This window comes from Haplochromis burtoni, unplaced genomic scaffold, assembly GCF_018398535.1.
Source record: "Haplochromis burtoni strain Fernald_Lab_line unplaced genomic scaffold, NCSU_Asbu1 Contig_33, whole genome shotgun sequence".
NCBI lineage: Eukaryota > Metazoa > Chordata > Actinopteri > Cichliformes > Cichlidae > Haplochromis > Haplochromis burtoni.
In genome coordinates, this window is record NW_024582394.1 from 664,637 (window position 1) to 691,634 (window position 26,998).

The window sequence follows — 26,998 nt, forward strand, 5'->3', positions numbered from 1 at the left end:
ACCCTCAGCAACAGATGGGTCATTTCAGTCCAGGCAGAGAAATTATGGGCTGACTTGATTTCTCTTTTCGGTCCCCCAGAGTGCAATCAAAGAAACACAACTCAAACAAACCAAAAAAAAAATCTAGTGGGAAGTTGAAAATTAAGAGTCAAGTCAACCGTTTCTCTCCGTCTTCAGCATTAGTCTGTTTTGTAGTTTTATTTGTTCTTGGGTTGGGTCTTTTTTTTTTTTTTTTTTTTTTTTTTTTTTTTTTTAGAAAGTAGAAAATGAGAAAGTGCAGATGAAGCTCAACACGTCATGATGCTGTGGTGTCAACACTAAGGTCTGGGATTTTATTACTGGTGGCGGCGGCGGTGGTGGTGGGCAGTCTTAAGAAGTCAGTCCTGTTTGTAACAGTAATATTTATGTGGTTTTGTGTGTCTGTGGCTTGGGTGAAGCCCCCCCAAAACCCAGTGCCAGTCAGGGTTCTGCAGTCTTATTTTTTCCAAAGTGCCAGGCATTTTTTAAAATCGTCTTTGACCTTCTCTCCATCTCTTCTTCACAGTATTTTTATCTTTTTTGTTTTTGTTTTTGCATGCAGGGTCATTCAACCCTCCATGATGCTTTAAGGCGGAGGAGGGAGATGAGCAGAGGAATCCACCAATAAGGAGGGAGAATCAAGTGGAGGAGGCAGGCACGTTATGTCACGGATGAGTCTGTTTGCCTGTCTCTTTAATCCTGTCCACCCTGAACAAGGGGCACTTCAAGTTACTGCAAAAAGATGTCCACTGTTGTCCCTCAAACCGCTGACACTTGTTCATCCTCTGTGGAGAGAGAAACAAAGATAGGCATCGGTTACCTTGAATGAATGCATGAGCTAGAATGTAATAAAGTTGAAGAGTTAATGAGGTCAGCAGTGGCAATGTGTAGAATGAAAACCTGCCTGAGACACCGCTCAGGAAGCTTTTACTTAATGTAATGCCAACAATATTACCAAAGAATGCCATCATTTTTCTGATCAGCTTTAACTCACATCAATCTGAAGTTTTCGAGGGAAGTTTTCAAAGCTTGACTAAACTTGTTTGATTGGACACAAACACCGCAGTACAACAGTGCTGCTCAGTCATCTGAAGGCAGACTGTGGCGTTTTCGAAATGTAAAGCAATAAAGGATTTTCAAAGCATTTTCTCCAAGTGCATTTGGCATGGTGCTCGGATAGTTTTGCCTGAGATACTGCCCAGATAATTAACAACTTGCTGATGCCAACTCTGCCATGAGCCATGTTAGATTGCATGGCAGATGTCACAGATACATTCACTACTCCAACACTTCACTTTGCTGCAGATGCTGAAACCTCTGACATACGAAGCCAAAAAACAGCTTTAACATTTCCATGTGCTTTATTTAAGCTTCCAGTTGGAAATGTCCTCCACTGGAAATGCACTGCAGTATCTATTTTTAACAAGTTGGAGATGATTTGTTGACATCGGGATTTTTTGTGTATATTAGCGGCAGGAAATTCTTTTTACCGTTTCTCTCACTGTTTTCCTTCCAATGGCCTTCTTTGAGTCATCACTCTCAAAAAGTTGGAAAAATGTTTGTAGTTTTGGTCTGTTTCAGTTCCAGTTCTTGATTTCTTGCATCAAATCATGGATGAAATCAAGGACAGGCAGCTTGTGGGTGGGAAAAGGTTCTAAAATGTCAATTTTGGTAAAATATTTTCATGTTGCGTGTCAAATTTCTTTTTGTGGCTGCTTTTAGTGTGTAAACAAACAGCTGTTTATTAGGCAGGCATACTGAACTACCTAAACTAAAACCTTTTTACAAGCTTGCACATCAGCCTTTCTTTAAACTAGCCTTTCATGTTAGTCTATACATTTATTACTTAACAAGTGCACATCTATCCACATTTTGATCTTTCTTCGCTACACCAGACCACTACAACGACACACAGTATGTTCAGAGTCACTGCAGGCGAGTCAGGGGTGTGCTGGTGCAGGTGAATGGAGGTGCATGTTTTCAGGCACTGACTGCATGGGTGAGAGGATCCTAACACCGTGTCTGCTGATGAATGCTGTTTGGACACGGTGTGTGAGAAAGTGAGAGAAGAAGAGCAGAATGCGTGGTGGCAGAGAAGTAGTGAGTCTAATCCAGTAAGTATGACTCATGCATGATGACATATTGCGGGTAAGAGGTGAGGGTCCCACTCCAAATCAAGACTTTCCAGATCAAATTTAATTTCCAGTGACTTTTGGAATTTGGAGTGGGACCGGTGCTACTAGTGCTGTGGGGGTTGTATGCATCTCTGCTGACATGCAGGTTCACTGGTGTGGAGGGGGCAACCTGATAAATTAGTTTTTACCTGCCTTGGGGAGTCGGGCCCTGCCTGTTAACCCCCGTACACACACTGTCATGGTCTGGGAGTCTCTGGTGTATGCTGTGCCACTGGCTTCCTCAGAGCGACTAGTTTGGAAGACAAGGACTCACCCTCCTCTTCCTCTTCAGGCTCTTGCTCCTCGGCGGGTGAGCGAGTGCGGTGGAGGCCGCCTGCCCGGTGCTTGGCCCCCTGGTGGGCCTGGTGGGAGTCGGGCGACTGGGTGACCATGCGCGAGCGCTGCAGAGCCGTAGTGTAGTCTGGTGGCCGCCGGCCTGAGTGGGTCGCTGTGGACATGGGAACAGACTGGGCTGAGTGCTGTCCCTCAGCGAGGTCAGAGATGGTCAAGGCAGTGTAGCCGGGGGGAGTCGGGGGAGGCTCACGGTAACGGCCCTCTTTTCGGGCTGAGGGGATACAAAAGAGAGACACGTGATGATGTGTTTTATGAAGCGTTTTTGGCAGCGACAGCAGAAGATGACAAATCAAAAATTAAGGGAAAAAGAGGATGAGATGCAACATTTAAAGATGCTGTCATTAAATGTTACCATCTCAAATCTGGACTGCTCTGCTGCACAGAAGAAAAACAATCCTTCGATAGGATGTAGGATTACCTCATAATTTTGGGATCTATGCCCATTTCATTCTTTTTTTTTGCCAAGAGTTAAATGAGAAGCAATCTGGGAACCCAACAGCTATCCTCTAATGATTTGGCCTGTGGGTTGACTGATATTTGGGCCCCATTCAGCGCAGCCAGTGGACATCGCAGCCAAAATTCTGGACCCGAGTCACTGTTCAGGAATGAACAACAAAACTGTGAAAAGCAAAATGCTAGCTGATGGTTTCCAGATACATTTCCCTCTTGGTCTTTGCAGGGACAACCACAGCCTGCCCAAACATCATTGGTTAAAATGAGCTGGATTACAAACTAAAGCCACAAAGACATTTGTTTGTTTAATCCAATGTTTCTCAAACTGTGGGGCAGGCCGCAGTAATGAGACACTGAGCTGCTGCAGGATGAATGTATAAGGTTTAATATTTATATTAGGACATGCCAGGAAAGAATTCAGCACCACTGGAATCTGTACATTATTTTAGGTCTAAAATGTGTTATATAGCAGGTACGTGTAGGTTTCTTTGTGAGGTGCACAAACTTGAGGAGTCTCCTCATGACTGTGAGGTAACAAAGACTTTAGAAAGTCACTGCAATCAAGTCAGTAAACAGTCCGACTCGTAATGGTGCATAAAAAAAACGAAACAAAAACTTAGTCACTCACAAAGGCCGCCTTTATTTCCGACAGTGATGGGTGATGGAGATGGTCGGCCGAGCTGCTTTGCCTCCTCTGACCCGGTGGATGTGATGCTACTTGTTTCTGGGTCGGTGCTGACGTCCTTTCCTCCTCTCCTCTTTATGGTGCCGGTATCCCCCTCGGAGTCCTCCCCCCAGTATGCTGCTGAGGACGAGGAGGAGCTGGCAGATGCCCAGCTCCCCCTTGCCTGTGCTGCCCACAGTGCAGCTGATCCCCCTAATATGGCATCTGGCCCGCCAGGAGGGAGCCCTCCAATGCCGCCTCCACTTCCACCACCGCCAAAGGCCAAAGTTTCCCAACTGCGTCCTTGCTGCATCGTCTGGATATTGTCGTGGGAGCCAGAGGAACAGGATGTCCAAGAACCGCGGCCGCTGTCTGCAGCATCGAGGGAAACACGGTCTCCCTGATCCTGAGTCAGTTCCTCTGAACTGGGTGAGGAGAGTACTGTATGGCCGCCAGCATAAATGCCCCGACAGTCCTGCATTGATGAATATGACCTAGGATATGATGTTTAAAAAAAGAATAAAAGATGACGACGCTTCACCTCAGAAGGGAAAAAAAACAAAAACAACAATGATTCACTTATCAAGTTCTCAGTAATCCTACCCAAGACTGTACTGATCGGGGTCAGTTGTGGCTCTTCGTTCCAGCCTTGATCCTCCAATGTGAGAATCCCCGACTACTCCGGAGTGACGAAGTCTCCTCTCCTCCTGGGCCATGTCGAAAGAGGAGTTACTAACGAGACTGGAGCGAGAGGAGATCTCACTGTGACCAGAGTCTGAGTAGGTGTCTCCCATCCTGTTGTAACCTGGAGGAGCGAGGAAGAAGTGGAAGACGATACATTTATGTACTTGCAGTAGATCAGAATTTACAGTTTTTAATTCATAGTCATTGGTAAAAGTAGTGCGTGATTATGAGAAAAGCATTCAAATTCTAAGTGCTTATCTCTGTTTTTACACAACTTAAACCTGGCTGACTAAACTAAATCCATACAGTATCTGTTTTATAGTATAAATTAACTCTTATTCACGCATCATCTGTCAACTTTAATATCATATTGGTCTCTCATACATCATGCAGTACATAGCGGCAGCCACTAGGTGGCAATTGTAGCTCACCATGACTGCAGTCTGGAGAGTGGTGTCAGAGGGAGGGAGGATTATTGGCTTACCCTTCTTGGGCGAGCTCTGGGGGGAGGTGGGAGGGGAGGAGAGCTGGGAGGAGGCATTGGACATGGTGTCCTCTGGCTGCCTCCGGTGTCTTTCGCTCCCCTCCTCTGAAAGAGCGAGGATCTTCTTCAGAGACTGCGGGGAACTGGTGCCTGTGGACATTTGCAAAAAGATGAGCAGAATTAACATGAGGAACACTGCCAGACCCCAAGGGTGCTGGGACGCTAAGCAGCATTGTCTGGGATTTTTTTTGCATTTGCTTATTGCCAGCCAGCCTCTTGGTGGCAGCACTGTCACAAAGAAGCTGAATCAGCCATTGTCTGCAAATAAAAAGATGAGGAGGACAAGGTAATAGGAGCATGTACAAGGACAAGGGAACAGAAGATCTATACAGAATGCTGTTCATGCAATCATGCACCATTACTGTATCCACCTGTACGGAAAGCTAAACCAATTAAAAAATAAAAAGATTCACATCCCAAGAATTTTACCTTCATAACTATCCAATGAATGTTCACAATCATATAAAGCTTTATTCTAGAATAACACATATCCTATTCTCTCAATGATGGGAGGGGGAAATACCATTAAACTCAAATGATACTTGAATACTGACGGTTATGTGTAATCTTCATCTTACCGAATGGTGGCAGATCCTTGACTTGCACTTTCTTTCGAGATGGGTAAAGGGCCACAGCGGGGACCTGGAGAGCTTGGTTTCCTTTGGCCAGCTGACCCCTTTGTTGACTCGCAGCTCTGGGCACAACTGGAGAAGTGTCTGGTCGTTTCCCACCTGCATTTTTGGGCACTGAGTAGTGGGAAATAAGTAAGTATTCTGTATAGATATACTTCAAGTTACATTTAATAGGTAATTGTGTTAAAAAGGGCTTAGAAGGAAGAAATTTGCTCTTAAGACTTTTGTATCGATCAAAACTGAGCTGCACGGCTCACAGAGTCTCTCTGACCACTACTCCCCAGTGCAATGACAACAAAGGAGGTTTGGCATCAACAATGAGGAAATTGGCTAAGTAACTCAGATTTTTATTTCATGCCAGTGAGTCCTTGAGGATCTGATTCTGAGCAGTGAAGTATGTGTGAGGGTATGAGTATGTCTCAGGAGAATTGCGCTCAAGCTTCGATCTTTTGTAACTTCATATTTTCCCCTATTAAACTCCCCAAACCCCAAAAACTGAAAGAAAGAAGAAAAACTGCAACAAACTCACATGTGCTAATGGAGGGTTCACACTGTAGGGAGAGTGTCTGAAGACTCTCCTCATTCGTTTCCAGGCTGAGGTTGGACAGGTACTGTTTGACCTTCCTAGCCATCTGGGCATCCTCGTAAAGCTTTTTGGCGTTTAGGAAGGAACTGCGTCGCACCCGCTTCTTGTGCCCACCTGTCTGTGTGACGTCAAGCACGGCGGCGTTGGCGCTACCCTGACTTAGCGACCTGCTTGTGCACATGAACATAGAGAGGAACAGAGACGCACAAACAAGAAGACAAAAAAAAAGGTGTGGCTTCAGACTGTAAATGACTTGATTTTGAAGTAAAACTGTATATTTGACACTATGAGGCCGCATAGGGAGCGTGGTATTTAAAACTCGAACATGCAGAGACCAGCTTTAGTCATTTCTCCCAACTCCAAAACATTCCAGACATTCCAGACGGCAGAGGGAGAGGTTGAGCGATGACGGCTGCAGTCAAACAACAGGGCAGTAGAAAGAGGGGCTAGCGTAGTGCAGTCATAGTTTACATTTCTGTGGTTTGAGTCAGAGCTGGTAGTAGTAGTAGTAGTAGTAAAAGCATGTTTTTTTGCACATGGTCTCAGCCAAACAGCACCCTGGCAGTCGCCTGTGGTGTTAGTCAATGAGAAGCCACATTTGTTCGCGATGGTGGAAATAAATTTATCACGTTTCAATAAAAAATTTCAAGTAGTACCTTATAACAACAACAAACCACATTTCAGAGATATTATTACGAGACAACAATCTCACAGCTACAAGGCATGGATGTTGTATTTACGAGATTAAGGTGCTAATCATGAGCTGCAGATGTCAAACCGCTTTCTTTTGTTTTTGAGTGAATGAAATGTAAATCTGCATGTTTCCCATTAAATGTTGGCTGTGCACAATGGTGTCCCATTTGACCACAAGAATGTAAAGCATGTTGCAGAGTATTTCAGTTCCAGAATCTCTGGCTGTTTGGAGCTTTGATAAGCAGATCGACCATCAAAGACAGGCAAAACTTTAAAACAGAAGCTGCATGCATTATGTTGGGAAACAACATATCAGAAAAAGGTCACATTTGCTACTTGGTAGCTGGATATAATCCTTTTATTTGTCACGCATGTGTTTATCTCATGTCGTAAACAGTATTCCAATTATTCCCATTATTTAGTGATTCTCAAATAATTCACTATAACCTCATGTTGGCATATGTGACCTTTGTTCCACTGAATATCCATAGGTTAGCGTCAAGCAGAGTTAGAAGGATTTAACTCAAAACGGATTTAACTCAAAAAGCACGCAAATCTGCAGGAAAAAAAAGGGTGCATGGTGCAGAGAGGGCAAAGGTTGTAGGGTCACCAAACTTACCCTAAACTTCTCCATTTCTTCTTCCTAGAGGGTGTGTGCCATGAGCAGAGAAGCATGGAGGGCAAAGGGTGGATGAGTTGAAAGAGAGAGAGGAGACAAAGCTTAGGACAGGAAAGACCACCAAGATCACCAAAGAGAAGCAATTTCACCAACAGACCCACATGAAAGTCAGCAGAAAGGAAATCAAATGGTAACACTCGACTAAGAGGAGACATGATTAGACAAAGAGACTTTCACAGAAGCACTGAGCACATCTTATGCCAACAATGTGTACAAGGAAACAGTTGCTAGACGAAGCAGTTGTCAAAGAGAACAGCTGCTTAAAGGAAAAGCGTGAGGCAGGAATTGGACTCAATCTACGTGAACCGGCTAACCCCACAGAGCTGGTTAGTCAGCGTAGTGCCGGCTGGTCCTACAGGGAGAGTGAAGGGTCCTTAAGAATCTAAAGATCAGACTTTGTTTCCTAAATATCTTACCTTGTTCGGAACATAAGGGCTGGGTCCATGTTGACAGACGCCATGCGACCAACATGGCGAATTTCTTTGGCAATCATCCGCAGCTTTTCAAAGTTCACCAGGCCGTCCACTTTAGAGTCATTGCCTGAAAAAGCCAAAGAAAAAAACGATCAATTACAGAGTTTAAAAACTACAGCAAGTGACAGAGGACTACGGCGATAAATATGGCTAACCGTGAAGCATTTTTACCCCTTGAAACAATTAGATTCTGTTTGTGGTTACTGCATTTATACAGCAAATCAACAATTTGTTTTGAGATCACTGGTGGTCTGTACATAAAGAAGTTGGTCAGAGAGGTAAACTTAAAGTTATGGATAATTCCATGTATAGCAGATGATAGGAAAGCTAACTGCAATATTTAAAGAACCACACTGAAACCAAGAAGCAGTTACCTACTTATAGTTGGCTTTCACATTGAGAAAAGCTTACATGATAAACAGCCAGTTGTCCTGTGTTTCAATAACAATACACACTTTTTAAGATTAGAAATATATATAGTATATAAATGGGTTGTATGTGTGTGCATGCCTGGGTGTCCGACTTTGCAAAATGGATTGTTATTTAGTTTGCTTTTAAATGATAGGTGATAATGCAAAAGTGTTTGCCTGCAAACCGATAGTAAGAATAGTTTTTTGTTTTGTGTATGATTGAGCGCTAGTGTGCACTGCTCTTGAATCTGATGCAGTGCAGTGGTGATTAAACTCTGTGGGCCTGTGTGCATATTGGCAGTTTTTGAATAGATTTTGAGCTGGAAACTATCAGCAGTATCTGGCAACACTGGCTCCTTTCAGAAAAATTGTGCAGAATCTGCAGCTGTGTGTGTTGTGTAGTGTCTAATATAGTAATGTTTACCGAGTGAAAGATCTGAGCCAAACAGATATAAAATAATGTAAAAACACTAGAGTAAATCTGCCACACAGGAACTTTGCAAAAATACTGCCAATCACAAAAAATTGAGGTAATCCATAATTATTTTATAAAGTCGGTCGTTTCATTTTGTTTTACCTTCATGTAGAAAGGTGAGGTCCTTCTTGATGACAGGGAACAGGGGGATGATTGGTGGCTGGAGGTTTTGATTGCTGAGGACATTCCTGTACTTGGCCATGTTTCTTGAAGGGTCGAAGAGGTCCTGCAGGTCCCCGAACAGTTTCTCATATTTGCTTGGCAACTTCTCCCATGTGCCTCTTAGTCTGGAGACTGGAGCCAGGTTCAGACCACTATAGGGAAAGCCGTGGCAGTGAATATATAATCAGTACAACAATTTGTACAGACATCACAACACAGAAGAACTTCTGTATATTAATTTGACTTAAAAATATGACCCAAAATGTAAAAGAAATCAGTTTATTGCACATTCATTGTCTCACCTGATGATTGCGAACATGGAGCTAAAGTTCTTGCACTCGCGACAGTGCAGGGCTATCTTGATGAAGTGCTTGATGATCTTCATGCGTTTTAGCTGGTTCGGTTCCCGCGTAACCTCAGTGGCCACCCAGAAGGTCTCGTGGTTAATTGCCTCCTCGAAGCGCTTGAGGCTGACAGAGCCAGTCTTTGAGCGCAGCTTGAAAAGGTCATCGATGTATTCGGTGGGCTCGATGGCGCAGAAAAGTTCAAAGGCCCGCATGGAGAGTTGCGTGGCCACCTCCACGGTGCTGAGCTGTAACAAAGAAATCTGTCCTTCTCGAAGGAGGTCCTGGGCATCCTCATCGGAACATAACGTCTCTGTCTCCATGTTGCTCTTTAAGTAGTATCTGATGGAGGAAGATGGATTGCAAAATACTGGTTAAACATTTGCCATTTTTTCTCTCTGTATCTATGAGAATTTTCTGCTCGGACTGTAAAAAGCTTAGTATTTTTTTTAATGCTGTTGATAAAACAATGAGTTTTAATCCACTGGGATCTTGAAAAGATGAACTGAGGTCAATCACTCCATCCCAATTCATTCTTATTTATCCTTTCTTTAAAAAGGATGGTTTCTTGGATTTAAGATGTTTTGTCCTACTTAAACGGCAATAAAAACTATACTGCACATCACCATCCATGTAAAGGAGACAAGCAAGGAATGGTGGAACTGGCCTTTTCAAACCCGTCTTTATTCCTACTCTTTACTTTTGATGTTGCAGTTTGAACATCAAGATAAAGAAGTCATTACCTGCCACTCAGCTGAATCCTGTCAGCTAGCTTAGAAAGCTGATCTGGTAACCGTCTCTGCTTGATGACGCCCTCAGGTGTGACAGACACCTCGCACAGCGAATAAGCCTCCGGTGCAGCAGTCAGGGCGAACTCCCTGATAGCCTGGGCCACCACTTCTTTAGCGGTTGTGTCCTTCCCGATCATAATATACCGAGACTGCTGGTCCGCCTTGAAGACTCGCAACACCTGGTCTGACATATCTGGGAGAGACAAACAATGGTAATTGTGGTATATGTTACCATCATTCTCCTGAAATCTGAAGAGCTTGAATCCGATTAAGAAACAGTGATTGATTAACTGATTGACTGTCAAGCTTTATCAAGAGCTTATCACCAATCCCACGCCCGCAAAAGCCACACCAGCATCTTGCAGATCAGATAAATCTCCATGAAAACATATGAGCCCAGAGGAAATATAAAATTGCACTGCTGTTTTACTGAATTAGCTTTGTACTACTATGACTCCAGATTAAGCGACTGCACTCTAACAGATTAATGTCTATAAGTCTGACATAAAGGTTGAAAGCACTGCCAAAGATATGATTTTTCCAGGAGAAGCAGGATCACAAGGAGAGACGATACTTACTCATTATCAATGGGACTGAAAGGATATAAACAACATAATGGACAGAAGTTAATATAAAGACCATATTACTGCATTTTTCTTGTTTATTTTGTGCTATGTGTGAGCAGTGGAGGAACAACTGTTTAGGTAGCTATTTTATTATGTTTAGTCATCTGACGCCATTTGAGTGAGCGGTTCTTTGTTTGTTCCCCACAAATGACATAATGGCAGAGTATTTTTGAACATTCTAAATGTGTTGATGCCACAAACTTCCCGAGCTCCATGTAGTGGTTAAATACACACCAGGCTGGTTGTTGAAGTCGAGGATGCGGTGGTGTGACTGCAGGAGGTCTGGGTTTGACGACGAGAGGTTTCCGCTGACTGGCAGAGCTGGTGGGATCTGTTTGGACTGCTTCATTCCCACTATGCTGTCATCCTGTGATTGGCCCACGCAAACGTCGCTATGGAAACGAGAGGGCGAGCAGAGGGGAGTCTGTTATAGATAGCAGTTCTGTTAACAACAGGCAGAGGGCGATATTTGTGTTTGGAAGAGAAGGAGGATGGAAACACATTTGGCTGTGCAGTCCATATGATGTATTCCATGTTAATTATCCTGGAGTTTCACAGCAGTGAAAGCAAAGGTTATATATGGCTCAGCTAAAAGACGTTTTCAATGGTGCCCTGTGGGAAATGGACACCTGCTCTCATTAGGAACTAAATTTATTTGAACAAATACCTTTTCTTTCTTATTTGCGGCATTTCAAAGTAATTCTGATTCAGCCTTGCATTTGATTGGCAGACTGATAAAAATGCAGGTGCACGTTGCATAATCGTTCAGAGCAACATGTCAAAGTGTCAGGAAAAATCAGAAACGAAGTTTCTGCATCTAATCAGCTCCAATCAAGAGGCTTTGATTTCCTATTGATATTAAAATCACAGAGTTCAGAGTCTACTGAATATAAATGCTGCACAGAGTCCTAAATATTTATTTCTCACTGAAATCTAGACATGCAAAGCTGCTTTTATTGGTAATTAAGTCGTGACGGTTAAAAGTAATGAGGTCTTCTTACTTGTATGGTTTAGGGGGCAGGATGCTGGTGAGCGTCTTATCAAAGATTTTCTTCAGCTTGTTGCGTCCTCCCACTGTGTTGGTCTTTGCTTTCTTGCTGACCTTTTCCAGACTCATCACCTGCTCCACATCCACTGCCAGGTCGGGGATCGAGTAGCGACTGGCCTTCTTAATGTCCCCAATCTTTGGAAGGTGGGGTGCCCCATTCTTTCGATCATGTTCCTCCTCACAATCCAAATCATGGTCGTGTTCTGGCCTTGTTAGCAGCTCTTTAAACACTAGACAGGTGTTAATGTAAAAGGAAAGAAAAGGGTCATTAAAGACACTGTAGTATTCCTACATCTACTCTCAGATCTTAACCTTTTTATTAGTTTATCCACATGCTTTTTGTTCAGTAATAAGCTTTAACATTTGGACAAGTCAACAAAAAAAAGTGATTGCTGTTGACATAACTATAACTCTCTCTCTAATCGTCATAGGATCACCAGTGATTTGGTGGATGTTGACAAGATATCATAACTTACAATATGCTTTACCTAAAAGGTTTGTCTTCACAGTTATGGACAAATGGGTGTTGTTCTTCAGAATCTCATTAGCTTTGCTGAGCTGAACATTCTCAAAATTCTGTCCATTGACCTCCAAGATCTGCAGGAAAGATGGAGAAAGCCATGAGCACAATTTTAAGCAACTTAAAGGGTTATACATCTGATCGAGAATAGACTGAGGAAAAACAATAGAGCTGATGATGTCAATAGCGTCCTCTTTTTCTAACCCATAAAGAAACACAAAAATTATGTTGTGGCTCCAAAACTGGGACCTTGACATTTTGCATTCTTTTGTTAACAAAAAGAAGAGCAAAAATAATGAATTGAGCACACTGCCAGCTCCTTGTTAGAAAAAGAATCATGTCTAAATTAGCACCTTATGCATAATTATTAAAAATCCAACCTCCTGGTGTGTTTGATGATCATATCTGGCCCATGGATTTAAAACACAAGAACATCATTTGACCACAGAGTGCCTTTTAAATTCTGACAGAACTCCAGCACAGGAAGTACTAAAACTCATCTGTTATCACCACATCAGGCCAATTTGTAGGCCGCGTTATATCACTGCAAATATTAATCTCTGAACTATGCAGTTTAACTAGATAATAAAGAGGCCCTAAACTCCCAAGCTCATGCATGTTCTACAGGATATAAATATCATCAACATATGGTTTTGACATTAATAGGACTCTTCCTTTTCATTTCCAAATAGCCCCGTCTTTGTCTTCATAACCTGACCATTGTATAGGTGCCGGATATTTGCATTTAAATGCGATCATCTAACTGAGCTGCCACTTCCTCTTTGGCAGAAGAGGAAGTCGCCTTTAACCGTAATGGACATACAGGCCATCATCTGCTCTTGTGAGGCCAGTAAATGCTTACTTTTTCAAAGTCAAACTACTCTTTTAGGATCAGGAGTGATTAGCGAGTTCACTACTGAGAAGATGATAAAAACCAATAAGATTAATACTAAAGCTCTGAAAGAGCAGGTACTGGGTGAATGATGACATTAACTACAGCTGTATAAAAAAGAAAGTATGAAGAATATATCAGAGAGAGAATGTTTCCTTATGGATGTCAGTTTCTCTGCTTCCTTTTGAGGAAACAGCTGCAGGGGATGTTTGGAGTCAAGAGGGCTTAACTCGCATCCAGACGCTCTCAAGATGGTTTCAAGGATTAAGGGACTTTGCTTAAAGCCCTAAGGACTGCAGAGTGTGAAAATAGTTGAGCAGTCAAGTTGTGAGGAAAAAAAGCCAACACAGGGTGCCCAGAGCTACTGGCAAGTTCAATTTGAGACTTTCAGAAGAGGCCTTTTAATGCTAGTTAGAGCAAAATGTAAAACCAATTTCACAACAAAAATTTACTTAAACAGGAAAATTGAAGTGTTAGTCTGCACAGCTGTAGCCTACAGAGAAAAAGTGTTCTGCAGCTAAATGAGCTTTGAATAAAAACGGCACTACCAGGAAATGTTCTGCTCAAAATTTAAAGTGTATGATGTTGGTGACGTTAGAAGAGGGAGAGAACCAACTCACTTGATCTCCACGCTTAAGGCCAGCTTCTGCTGCTTTGCTTCCAAGCTCCACAGCATCGATGAAGATGCGGAAACCTTTCTCCTGACCTCCGAGAAGGCTGAATGCCAGTGGAGAGTCCCTGGATGGCTTGGTTAGTGTCACCAGCCGTGGCTTGGCTTTAGCAGCACATGCTATGTTTAACAGTCTTAGGTGCCCACACATTTTCTTAAAGAAACACAATGAGGAAAATGAATTAGAAATCTGAATTAAACATTTTTTCCACATTTCTTTATATTTTACACTTACTTCTTTTTCCAGATTGTTTTCAAACTCTTCCAGAAAGCGAGTCATGGCAGGGTCACCTTCAAAGTCATTGAAGTGATTGTTTACCCACAGCAAGACTACCCGTGTAACCTGGAGAGATCACATGATCGACATGCACACACTCAGTCATGTCCAAAGATTTCATGAGGAATGAGTGTAGAACTGTTTATACTCTAAACCTACTGACAACTAATTAAATACAAGTTCAAAAGTCAAGTATGTCTGAGGATTTTATGTATGTGAATCCAACATGTCTGAAGAACATTCAAGTCCTTCAGAATTCTGTGAAACAAGATAAATTTACACCACGTCTGTGAGTAAATGGACAAAGTCTAGTTGCCTAAAGTGTATCTGAACAGATATACCAGAGTCCTGCTGATCATACCTTGTCCCTGAGACTTGGGTCGTGGAACCACTCCAGGAGCTTCTTGCCCACGACCATGGGGCTTGAGAGGAAGGTCCTGTAGGTCAACAGGAAGTCCTCGATGTATGTAGGGTCCACCACTGAGTGCTCCTCTACGAGGTGCATGGTGAGACGCTCCGGTGTGCCCTGATGTTTAACAGAAAGACATTACAAGTGAGTGGCAGATCCTTAAGATGACTGCAACTGCAACTGAAATGCTAGCCTGCTTTACTCTATATGGAACCATGTACTAGATGGAACTCCTGCTTTATTAAAAAGCCTTAAAACTAGCATCAAGTACATACGGCTCAACTGGGTTTACTGAGGTCATAAATCAAGTGTGAAATAAGGCCATCTTCTAATGGACTTCTTTTTTTGAGATTATGGGGTTTAAAGAAGCGTAGATTAATTGATTTTTAATGGTTACCTTGATGACAATGTGCCCTTTCCTGGTGCCGGTGCGGTCGAGTTCACGGTGTTCCTTCACCATAACAATTTCTCCTTCCTCCTCAACCTTCTGCATGTTCTTCTCCACCTGGTTGAGGATGCAGCAGTAGTCCTGCTGGGCTATACACACAAACTGGACACAACAGAGAAACTCAAATTAGTGGGTGACTGAAAGAAACTTGTAAATTTACATTAATTATATATGCTTAATAGTATTCAAATGCAATAACTGGAAGATAAAGTGTTAAAGTAATATAACCTATAACATCTGATGGCATAGCAACCAAATGAATATATAAAAATAAGATAATGGGAACAATTTTTTACACCCCAGCCACCAACTTTAGCTCAGATCTTCCTCTTTTCATGAGCGGGCCTATTTTCTTTCATAATAGCTGCTCCGCACATGTAAAAGGATGCTATTGCCTGCAGCAACTTTAGGTGTCACGAGTGCAAACACTTTCAGCACAAGTGGGTCACAGTGGGATTTAAAAACTGAACATGGCAGGGTTTGTACCCATGTTTGTCACATGGAAATGATGCAGAAGAAACTGACCTGTAAACCCAGGCAATACATTTGACCAACACCTAGAGCAGGAGTACTTAAAGTGAGGCTCTTACCTGGCAGTCGTCTACTTTGGTCTTCATGACACCTTTCATGTATTCTTTCTCCATGGTTGGTGACACCCCAAAACTATTTCCCATGCACAGGATTTCTGTCCGGCTGTCAGGGTACGTCACCTCCACCGAACCGTTCAGGATCACCGACCATGAGTCCAGCTGGAGCCATAAAAACAATCACAGAGGTCAGATCAAAAATAAAGAAAGAAAAAAGAAAGAAAGAAAACAAAAAACTAATACACTAACAGCTTCACACATCAGATTAACTTCAGTATAGTAACATTCCCAACAGCTGGTGTCCTTTAATGAGTCAAAGTTATTTATCAAAAAGAACCATATGTAGCGACTACAAGGGGACTGTTGCACTAACAGATGGTTTCTTATTTTCCTCAGAGGAATACAGCAAAAGCAAGAGGCTGTTGGTGCTGCCCAGGAAAAAAACAAGACTTAAGTAAGAAAAAAGGAATTTCAAAGTATTATTAGTAGGGGCACATTTAGGTTTAATAACAATAATAAGAGTATTTTCAGGATTTTCTGAAAAGCTGCCATTGTGGTTTCCTTAACCCTGACAGCAACAATGCACTCAATGAACCTTAAATTATTTATGACTGGACATTTACTAATGTGGCTAGGCCTTAAAGGCATCCTATTGTATGGATGTATTACGGCGAAAAAAGCAAACTGCCACTGAAACAGCGTCCTGAACAGAGAGATGAAACAACTGAGGCCTGCTTTGGGCGCCTAAAGGATCCTAGAAAGACCCGTCGATAAGCAATGCCCACTATTCAAGTTTAATAGAGCAGAAAAAATATCAAATGGACGAAGAAAGATTCATTGGTATGAAGAGGTGAGACTAAGGTTCAGCACCCACACACATGCACGCACGCACACATATATGAATTAAATTGAACAATCACAAGACAAGATTTACGTGTGCATGAGTATGCACCAACACACACCTCTTCTCCATCATTGAGAACGATGGTGCCGGCGCGTTCGACCACAGCGAAAACCATGACAGCGCAGAGTTCCCTCCTCACTGACATGGTCATGTTGGCAAATGCTGGCAGTTGATGCATGAACTCCAGTAATTGCTCTGCGAGAGGAACAAAGGAGAGACAGCAGAGGAGTTTAGGAAAGGCATCAAAGAGACACTTGGAGGAGAGAAAGAGGGCGGGCAGCGTAGCGTGCACCTGGCAGGTCTGCACTGCCCTCAGTCCAGCATCAAAATGGATCATCACCACAATTATATCAAGCCAACGGAGAAATCATTATGTGGACAAGACAAAGCCAAATATCAATGCTATTGATAAAAACTTTAAGGCAAGCGAGGAAAACTGCTGACAATTCACTCAACGACCTCTGTGCGACTTAAGGGAGTTATTGAAGACAATGAACCAGAAGTGAAATCATAGTGGGTGTGCTGTCAGGGAGGATCAGGCTTACAGCCAACTGTCCTCACACATCTCCATCCAGCCATGAACAGAGATGTACATCCTTCACAATGTGCTTTTAACAGATCTTAATGTGAATATGTTATTGTTAGCATAAAGTAATCAATTAAATTTGCCCATGTCTTCTAATATTCAATGTTTTCAACCTTTACATTTGCAGAGGTTTTAATTAACTTAAATAGTTTTGTGGTTCTTACAATATAACCCGGCACAAACCCCCCCACATCTATATGCATAAACAAAAACAGGTTCCAAATGTCATATGATGGCTAGTATGACTGGCATTATGAAACAACAGATGAAAGAGGATGTAATATAGAATCATGTGGGAGAAAACCAAAAAGAAAACATTTTCCCATGACTCCATGCAGGCCTGTGAAAAACTAAGCACACCCCATGAGTCAGTAGCTTGTAGAACTGCTTTCAGCAGCAGTAACTTGAAGTCATCCTTTTCTGCAGGACTACCAGTCTCTCAAGACATTGTGGAGGAAATTTGGCCCACTCTTCTTTACAACATTTCTTTAGTTCATCGAGGTTTGTTGGCTTCTGTTTATGCACAGCTCTTGTAGCCTAACCTAAGATGTGCTGCCATGCTTTTGTTGCAACGAGAGGTTTTCCCCTCGTAACAAACAATCCATACTTGTTAAGTCTTTTTGTATTTTTACTATCACAAACTTTAGTTTTCTTATGTTAACTGTGGCCTGTATAGTCAGAGATGCAGTGCTTGGGATTCATTTATAATTCTTCAAAGTTTCACTTAGCACATTCTGACCTTCGGGTGAATTTGCAGAGACGTTCATTCCTTGGAAAATTGTGTTGACACACACCTGAGTCCTCCAGACCACCAAACGACCTAAATTTCTGCTTTTCCAGAGGTGCTCACACTTGCTGATGATCAGTCAATCAAGTGCCTCTGATTAGCAGCACCTGGCTGCTAATTGCACCCCCGCCTTTTTTTCCTGGACTCTATACAGACCTTTGAAAATTTTTCTCACTACTGTAGACCAAAAAACTCTAAATTTCATGATGACGATTGGAAAACAATGAATTCTGAATTTGGTGCAAATGTATAGTTTCTCATTATTGAATATGTGATTGGATGCAAGTGCTAGACGCCCATGCTAGGCTTAATACAAGGTGCAGGACTTTCTGCAGCACACCTACACTGATGCTCACAGAAAGAAAACACACCTCTATACGCCATCTACCAACCAGCAGCAGTGTGGTGTACTGGTTGACCTGGGCTTGGCATGGCAACAGCGTCGTGTGAGAAGCTGCGGAAGCACTAAAAGTTTAATGCGCAGGGAGAGGTGAGGCGAGAGGATGTGCCAGCGTGACCTAGAAAAGCCTGCTGGCAAGGGGAGGGGGTACAGCAGGGAGATAAGTGAAGTGGGGGAGGGGTTGGCACTTGTTCTTACTCTCTCGCAGTCCACCAATGTATCAACCTCCCCAAGTCCACATCTGCCGCTAAGCTGAGTGTGCACACTTTTTTTTTTTTTAAACAATGCCTATCATTTTCATTTGAGAAGAATCGTAGCCTTAAGAGTTATGATACTGCAAGCCTGATGGGGCTTTGAGAATTACTCGAAAGCCTCGATCATGAGAGAAGCACCGACTTGAGATAAATGTAAATTTATGGCGACGATTTAAATAAGAAAGCAGGGAGTGGCTTTTTATAAAGCATAAATTAATCTAAAAATGGGACAATGGGGCTTCTGTTTAAATTGGTATTTTTCACACCATTCTCTAAAGATGTCTTCAAATATAGAACTCTCAGGCATGCACAAGAATAGGCAGGATATTTTTTTCACAATGAACACTGCACGGTTGAATATTTACACTAGTGCTATTGATCAGAATAGTCATGAAGAGCCAAGTAAATTCAATCCCTAGTTGGGTGCTCACCTATGTCATCGTCGGTCCTGTCCATGGGGTCCTTCTCCAGACAGTCCCGCACAATGTCCCGGCTCATGAGGGGGTCGGACGCTCGCTCGATGTCCTCTTCATCGTCGTCCTCCTCAGAGTCCACAGCGGTCTCTGGCAGGCCACTCAGGTCCATGTCACCTGGTTCGTTTTCTGTGGCCTAGAAAGAAACAACAGGTAAGCCATGAGTCAATGATAAACACGAGCAGGGACTCTGCGGCTCGGTGCAACATCAGCAATCCCGCCACCACAAGGCCAAACGCGTTCATCTATCCAGCTCCTTGTTCGAGTTCGAGAGTCTACTAGCGAGACACTGAATGACCAACCTCCATGCTCGTTACAGGGAAAGCTTTGAATTATCAGATAAAAGCTTGAAAAATAAATCCCCACCCATGTCAGCTGTCCAAACGGGGACAGAGAAAACACATTGTAAACAGCCAGTGAAATATTTTTTCATTTTAAGCGCCTCTGCCACTCCTGCACTGCACGCTACACTGCCCCGCTAAAGCACAGCGCACCACACACACACACACACACACACACACACACACACACAACACACACACACACACACACACACACACACACACACACACACACACGTCATTAAGTTAAGATGACAAAAATAAATCAGCTGTGACACAAAAAACAAATTCCTTTGTGCACATTTGACCCATTTCTTGAAACTGATAAGAGGTAATCAGTACAGTAGCAGAAAGACAGGCGTCAACACTGCATACAAAACAGTCTGCTATGCATAGTAACAAGCTAATTAACTCTCAACTTTCCTCCCCTCTTTTCTCCCCCACAGCAAACGCCACAGCCTGCCTCGCAGCCAGATCCTGTTCTTTGAAAGCACAAGATGAAATATGTGCGAAGCCGTGAAAATGAACTAAGATGAGAAGCAAGCGTAATGCAATTACTTGTGCCTGAGCGATACCAGCGGAGTTCATCTGCCATCATCAAAGAAAGTATTTCTATAAATGACAGAGGGGCCAGATTGCCTGGTTCACACTCACACAACATGAAAACCATTTAAAGAGCAAGTCAAAGCAGTCACAAAAAAGGCAACACAACATCGGCTCTGCTACCTCCCAACAGTGAACCCTCTTACCCAAATACGGTTCTCAATCTCAAACCTCTTAACAGAAAGAGAAGAATAGGTTGCCTTTGCAAACTGTGCGCAAAATCCCAGAGATAGACGCATCTTCATCTCCCAGACTGTCAGTCTGCTTCTAATTTTTTAATGCTCAGTCTCCCTGTGCTTGGTCTCTCTCAGAAACCCTATGTCATTTCTCCTCAAACGCCATGTGCAAAGGGCTCTTTAATGATTCAGTGTCTGAATGGCCGTTTGGGCATCACTGGTCCACACCCTGGTGGGTGGAGCCTGCAAACACGATGAAAGTGAAGAGTCACAGATTAGGTATGGAGCAGAACACGGTACAGAGGAAAACTTCTTGCATAAAACTACAGAGGATCATGTGACCAGTCTACTTTAAAAGCACTAGACTGGTTCACAACACTTAACAACCCACATAATACAGCATTAGAAACTCAAGGTTATATACAACAATCAGTTCATAGCCAGCTGTCAAACATGTGTGTATGCTTTCATATTGCATTTAAATACAGAGGGCCCGGCTGCCTTTGTGCTCATGCACGGCCCTTTTTTCATGCCATGCATGTATCAGACATCCATAGATGTGCAGAAAGCATTAAGAATCAGTGGGCAAGTCAGGTGTTGTTAATATTTCATTAGGGCTATTCTTGGATCAATGCTTTCAAAGTCCTTCTGAAGGACCAATTTCATGATTTATTCAGATACAAACAGTGCGCCATGTTGGCAGTGACGTGGGAATTACGTGGCGATAGCAGTGGAATAGCCTGGTGGTTCGACTATTCAGTACTCCATCCAGAATCTAGACTCCAGTATGCGCAGCAAAAATGTGTACAGTAAAAATAATGTTTAACACAAGCATATTTCACCAACATCAACTTCACATGATCTCAAGTGCAAATTATGAAGTATCCTCTGATCCATTTATTCAACACCAGCCCCAGTGAGCACTGCAAACATTCCTCGTTTCTGATGTTCTGCACATTTAAAATGTTTTTTATTCTGAAACATGCAGGGTGTAACTTTATCTAATAATAAAAAAGCAATGTTGCATAAACCAACAGTCTTAGAAATCATGCTGTGCACTCATGGTTAGAATTTCAATGTTTTCTGTCCACATTAAAGGCATGTCTGCATGGTGTTCATTTTCTAAAAGTTTGTGATAAAAATGAGGAGAATCTTGTAGACTGGATAGCAAAAAAAGCCCAACAACTGCTTTATATAACAATTTCCACTTAAGCCAGGAAATGATTAGGAGAAGATAGAGAGCATAGAGTGCTCAAGAACTTCAACAGAAGCAGACAAAAAGACAAATCCAAAAGCTTCAAAACCACAGCTTCCCAAATCACAATCTGATGGAGCATCCATAGAATGTGTCTGTTCAAGCCTGATTGACAGACATCCCAGAAATTCAGAAGTGAGTAATCTCATGATTATCCTCTTGATTGACTGATTGATTAAACCTTCTGCCTGTAAAGTGCCAGAAAATACAAGTTTCTTAAGCCAAAAGAGACAGGTTCAAATAGCCTGATGTGTCCAACTAACAGTCCAAATATAACAGTGAAATACAGAATAGAGCCAAACTTTGACTCGAAGGTATCTGAAGCATTTTGATTGTTGAAACGGTTAAAACAGAGAAAGCACGTATGAAGCATATAAGAGGTTTGTCATCGAAACTAAAGAATTTAAATACAGTATTTTGAGCCAAAGTTACAAATAGCAGAGTAGAAGTTAAACCAAACATTATAGAGGCTGAATAAAAAAAAAAAAAACAAGAGAAAACAGAACAGTGTCTGTGATTCAGTGAGAGGAGAAAGAGACTGAGAGGAAAAAAAAAATCAAGAGGCCACCACAGAGCTGCTAGCAGATGGTGCTAAGACCAGGATCACAGACTGGGGACAGTAGAGCCTGTTCAACCTGCCCCAGCCAGCCACAGCATGGTCAAAACATATACACATACACACACAGAGCTCCACAATAACACACCCCTCATATGCAATTAGACTGTTTGTATTGAGCATACTGAATGAGTGCCCTGATGCACACCAACCACAGTCAGTCGAAGCAAACAGCACAGCCACAATCCTGCTTACAAACATAACACACATTTACAGACACACAGCAGGTGACAGAATTAGGAGCCAATGGGGTGGGTGTGCTATGCTAAGCGGATTAGTTGCAGAGTTTGGGGCACGTCCACAATCAGTTGAGCGCACATACTTGAATTGGGTTTTAAGGGTTCAAATGTTTAACTTTGATTATGTTTTCATAACTACCCAGCAGAATTGAAAAGGCTTGGTGAGGGCGGGTGGATGGGGGTTGGATTGCAAGCAAACCAAACACTTTTGGTGCAGATCTTTATAACGCTATTTATAAACTGCTAAATTAAGCATTGGCCTTGATGAAGGATGGGTTGAGGGAGCCCATCCTTCATCAAGTTACACATATCTCAACACCACTAAACAAATTATGTGAGGCCTACACGTGCTAATATTTTAGCACAAAAATGCTCATCAAGTGCCCTCATTACATGAGACTGTATATCACAGCTTTGTGAGAGTCCTGTACTTCTGCTTTGAGGTGATGAAAGGCAGAGCTGGAGTCAGGATGTAGGCTGGACCACCTGCTTGCAGCCAGCAGCCTGTCTGCTCATCCCCTGCTGCGTAGCAAAAGTCTCCCATTAGTGTCTTATAACATGTCTGGCAAAAAAGGCTTTAAATTCTTCCAAAGAAAATTAGTCCTCCTTAATGAGACTAATGCACATTCCCAGAGGTATAGTCATCATTTCACAAAAAGCATATGTTTTTTCCATTTTTTCCATAAAGACTTGGTCTCAGATGTGGTCAAAGTTTGTTTTATATCACAGATTTTAAATGCTATGTTACATGTTATATATATATATATATATATATATATATATATATATATATACATACACACACATATACACATACACACACACACATATACACACACACCAAATCATGCAAATCAATGTTTTTTTTCTCATTATTTACAATTCATCACAAGGTTATGTCGAAACAAACCAGCTCAATGAGTATTTGTTAATTGAAACTGCAGGAAAACACACGATAAGTCTGCCTCGTCTAATGAGGTGAACAGAAAACTAGTCAGGTTAATACAAACACTGCAAAAAAGAGGAAACAAACTCAGTCCCGATCAGAGGGGAACAGCTACACTTTTAATGCTTAGCAGTTGATGCATTATACATTTGGTTTATTATTACCACACAGACTGAATATAAAAGATGGACCTTGCCACTGTGATGAAGTCTCAAAGTGAAAATTTTGATCATTGCTATTTATGTTCACATCAGTGACTGAGAAATCAGACACAATAAAACGACATGTTTCTATGGTAGTGGTTTGCCAATCACAGGTATGCCCAGCTTGATTTGTTGTTCACTTTAGATGTAAAGTAATCCACAAAATGAACATGATACTGTATTAAATATGATTTGAAACTGGAGACTGAGAATTGTATCTGATTAACAAAATGCTAACCTAAGCCATAAATAAAGTGAAAAGTAGACTTTCATAGACTTCTATATAATCAGATTTCTCTTTGCAACAGTCATCACCCCCAGCTGATCTTTGTAAAGAAGGCAAATATTAAACTTGTCCACTTTTGAGACATGGAAATTTCATCCATCTTATTTATTAAGTCTACGTGGCTGCAGTCAGGTAAACTAACTGGCTGTAGCTTCATATTTATGGCATGCTCATGAGTGGTAGTGCTCTTCTTATCTAACTTTTGTCAGTAATTCCAAAAAGGCCCTAGCTAGACTGATAAATGTTTTAGCATCTTTATGATTTCCTCTTGCTCAGCTATGGCTGCATTAACTAGTTAAACTACCATGCACCTGCTTAGCTATCCAAGGAAGTCCAAGCTGGGGATCCAGCACCAGGGATGGGAGGACTTACCTGGTAAATGTCTGACAGGCTGCTGCTTCCAGAGTCGCTGGTGATACTACATCCTGAGTGGCTTGAGGAGACGTGGGTCACCTGTGGGTGTAAGCCGTCGGCCAGGTGAAGTCTGCTGAAGTCTGCGGGGAGCTGCACATACACACACACACAACATACACACAGATGGTCAGTATCAGCCAGCCCAGCAACCGCTATTGGTCATTCACACCAACACTCGTGCTGACTGCCAAACATTGGATGCAGACTTAGCAGCATGTGTGTCTAAAAATAGGCGGTTTAGCTTTTATTCTATTTCTTCATTTTTTAATTATGTTTCCCCACTTCATTTGATAATAAGCAAAGACAGACTTTCTGCTGTAAAACAATAACGTATCCACTTTAATTTTAATTGGAAGGCAGTCTGAAAAACATTCAATTTGTTCCCATTAATGAATAAAAAGGGGTTTATCGTCTTCTTCGTAGCAAAGCAGTTATTTCACAAGAAAAATATTAATCAGAGCTTAAACAAGAGCTCAGCTTTCCTTTAATAATACATTTTGTGTAAAGGAAAGGCAGAGCCAAAAAGATTTTAATTAAATAACCCAACATTTACAGAATGTGTCAAAAATATTTAGTTTTTAAGTCTCATTTTTGAAATCCTTTGGTTTACTTTAGAAGAATACTACACGTATTAGACAAAAGCATGTAAGAAAATGGGTTACAAAACTGAAAGGGAGTAGAAACTCGGGATTAAACGATAAGATAATCATTGTTTTAAATACAGCAAAGGAGCTCCTTTCCTGAGACCAGCAAAAAACAAACATGCCCTGCATACATCAAGAAAACACCCTCATTAAGGTACTACGAACTTGAGTAAACTAAATGAATACTGGGCAGTAATGGGGGAAAACCCCTCTGAGTAATTCATACGGTATAAAGTGCTAGAAAGCCCAGCCGTAATTAGCCACATTGTAAATGAGCCAACCCGCTTCTCCATGGAAATGACCCCAAAATGCAAAATACATCCGAAATCCTCCCACTGCTCAAGTTTTAGGAATCAGATGAATTAAAAATAAGAAGCAGTTTGAACTGCTACAACTCAGAGGTTTATTTGAAGTCTGCAGATGCTCTATGGTTTCTGTATGTGTGGCGTTAGAGTGGAGACAGTCAACAGCAAACACAGCAGCACAAATTTCCATAATTGGTAATGATTTAAGGCCTAAACTTATCAGTTTAATGTCCTGGGACTTTGGAATCTTGATCCATTTATTGAAAGTTTTTCTGCAAGTTTCTGTAATTCTATAGATAAAATTATTCAGGTATTAGCTCAGAAAATTATTATTACACTGACATAATTAGTGTTCAACTGCTGTCCTATGCATTTAAAATCCAACCTGATGGATCAATTGTTAAAATGTATGAGATACTCATTGATTATAGACCACCTGAAGCCCATAGAACATAGCTAACATTTGTGGCTTGACATCTGTAGATGTCAAGTACACATTGTATTTATTTCAAATGAAATAAATACAATGTGTTTGAATCACATTCATCAAATCCGACTAGAATGTCAGAGTGGTGAATTATGGATTTAATCAAACAGGATAAACTGGTTCGTGGTGTCTCTAGACTTGACTATTTGATGGCTAAATGTTTTATTTACCAATATACATCGGATACTCTGCAGGGAGACTGTTAGCTCTGGGGCATGCTTCAACTCCACTTCTTGCTGTGGCAGAGCATTAATATTAGATTTTTAAACTGAAAAGTCAAAGTGGGCTGATTTAACTAGTCTGCTCCAGTCAGGAAATCAGCCAAATCTAAACATCTTGAGATTGGGTTTGGAGTTTTAAATTTTGATAGTAAACAAGATTTTTTTATTTTTTATGTTCAGTGATTTTTTTTTTCCCCAAATGTTTCCTCACTTGACAGTAAAAACGTTTTTACTCAGCTTTGATAAATGGTGATGAATTAGGGTGAGACTTTGAAATTTTAAAGAAAAAAAACCAACAACTTTCCTTTAACAGATCCTGACATAGAGGTGACCAGCAACGCTTTCAGCTCTTCGTTTCTAAGCTATGAAAGGTTAACTCATCTCTGAAATTCAGAAGTCTGGGTATCAACATCATCCACCAATTTGGGATGCAAATAACATCTCTGCCTCAGATTATTTTGGAAATCAGCTTTGAAGTCCCACTTGGATGACAAATGGAATAGATTGGATAGAAATGCATCTCAGGATCTTCATTTGCAAGTAAATAGGTCTGAGCCATCATCTGCTCTTGAATGTACTCAATGAAAACATCCATCGTCACAGCTCCTGAAGTGCTCATCTGCATTACGGCTTAATGAAAGAGTTTTTGAGAATGGAAGTGTTTTGCTGCCAGAATGATCGTTGTGTGATAGACAGAAGAAACTAGTTTTGACTAAAAGACTTTAACATTCATGAGGCAGAGTCACAATAAAACTGAAGGGCTTGAATATGTTGGAGCACTGAACTGATTTGGAAGTTATTTGGAGACCTTTGTGAGTGAAAAATTTTAACCTGAGACATATCAATTCACAAAGCGCCTTCATGTGTCAGTGACAAGAGACCAAGAGCCAGACAGTGCTGCTCCTGTGGCACCGAGGTGTGATGTGATTACACTGTGTCAAAGATTGCCATCACGATTAATTATCTGGCTGGCTGCACCAACCAAAATGGTCGACCGGAGGGCCTAGTCGCTCTCTATCCCGCCTCGGGCTGCTTTTTTTCACTCCCTCGTCTGGTTGACTTCACCCTGAGTGCCTCCAGCTGACTTCCACAATATTACTGAACAAATATTATCTGATGAATCTCTTTTGTCTGTTTGTATCTGTAATGATAAAGCCTCATCACATTTCATTTTGATGACTTTTACGGCGTAATACGTCACTCGTTGCAATACAAATTTCAGACATAAGGTTATATTGGAGCTCT

General features: G+C 41.8%; 1 protein-coding gene across 15 annotated transcripts in view; it reads right to left on the reverse strand.

Annotated features, from left to right (window-relative positions):
* Positions 1-567: 567 nt before the first annotated feature.
* Positions 568-26,998, reverse strand: part of rapgef2b (Rap guanine nucleotide exchange factor 2b) — a 104,271-nt gene continuing 77,840 nt past the window's right edge. For 4 of the 15 annotated variants that reach the window (XM_042219447.1, XM_042219442.1, XM_042219454.1 and 1 more), the window contains 24 exons: positions 24,055-24,186; positions 18,976-19,153; positions 16,576-16,712; positions 15,617-15,775; positions 14,976-15,128; positions 14,531-14,695; positions 14,128-14,235; positions 13,843-14,046; positions 12,287-12,407; positions 11,764-12,040; positions 10,997-11,154; positions 10,715-10,729; positions 10,089-10,329; positions 9,304-9,687; positions 8,942-9,153; positions 7,898-8,021; positions 7,422-7,445; positions 6,053-6,279; positions 5,470-5,637; positions 4,832-4,981; positions 4,267-4,468; positions 3,628-4,157; positions 2,342-2,757; positions 568-803 (listed from right to left, as the gene is read on the reverse strand). In XM_042219447.1, the coding sequence (XP_042075381.1) occupies positions 2,390-2,757; positions 3,628-4,157; positions 4,267-4,468; positions 4,832-4,981; positions 5,470-5,637; positions 6,053-6,279; positions 7,422-7,445; positions 7,898-8,021; positions 8,942-9,153; positions 9,304-9,687; positions 10,089-10,329; positions 10,715-10,729; positions 10,997-11,154; positions 11,764-12,040; positions 12,287-12,407; positions 13,843-14,046; positions 14,128-14,235; positions 14,531-14,695; positions 14,976-15,128; positions 15,617-15,775; positions 16,576-16,712; positions 18,976-19,153; positions 24,055-24,186 (4,437 nt within the window). In that variant the 3' untranslated portion in view covers positions 568-803; positions 2,342-2,389. The remainder of the gene's footprint in view (positions 804-2,341; positions 2,758-3,627; positions 4,158-4,266; positions 4,469-4,831; positions 4,982-5,469; positions 5,638-6,052; positions 6,280-7,421; positions 7,446-7,897; positions 8,022-8,941; positions 9,154-9,303; positions 9,688-10,088; positions 10,330-10,714; positions 10,730-10,996; positions 11,155-11,763; positions 12,041-12,286; positions 12,408-13,842; positions 14,047-14,127; positions 14,236-14,530; positions 14,696-14,975; positions 15,129-15,616; positions 15,776-16,575; positions 16,713-18,975; positions 19,154-24,054; positions 24,187-26,998) is intronic. The other 11 variants (XM_042219451.1, XM_042219450.1, XM_042219456.1 and 8 more) reach the window with 9 other exon arrangements.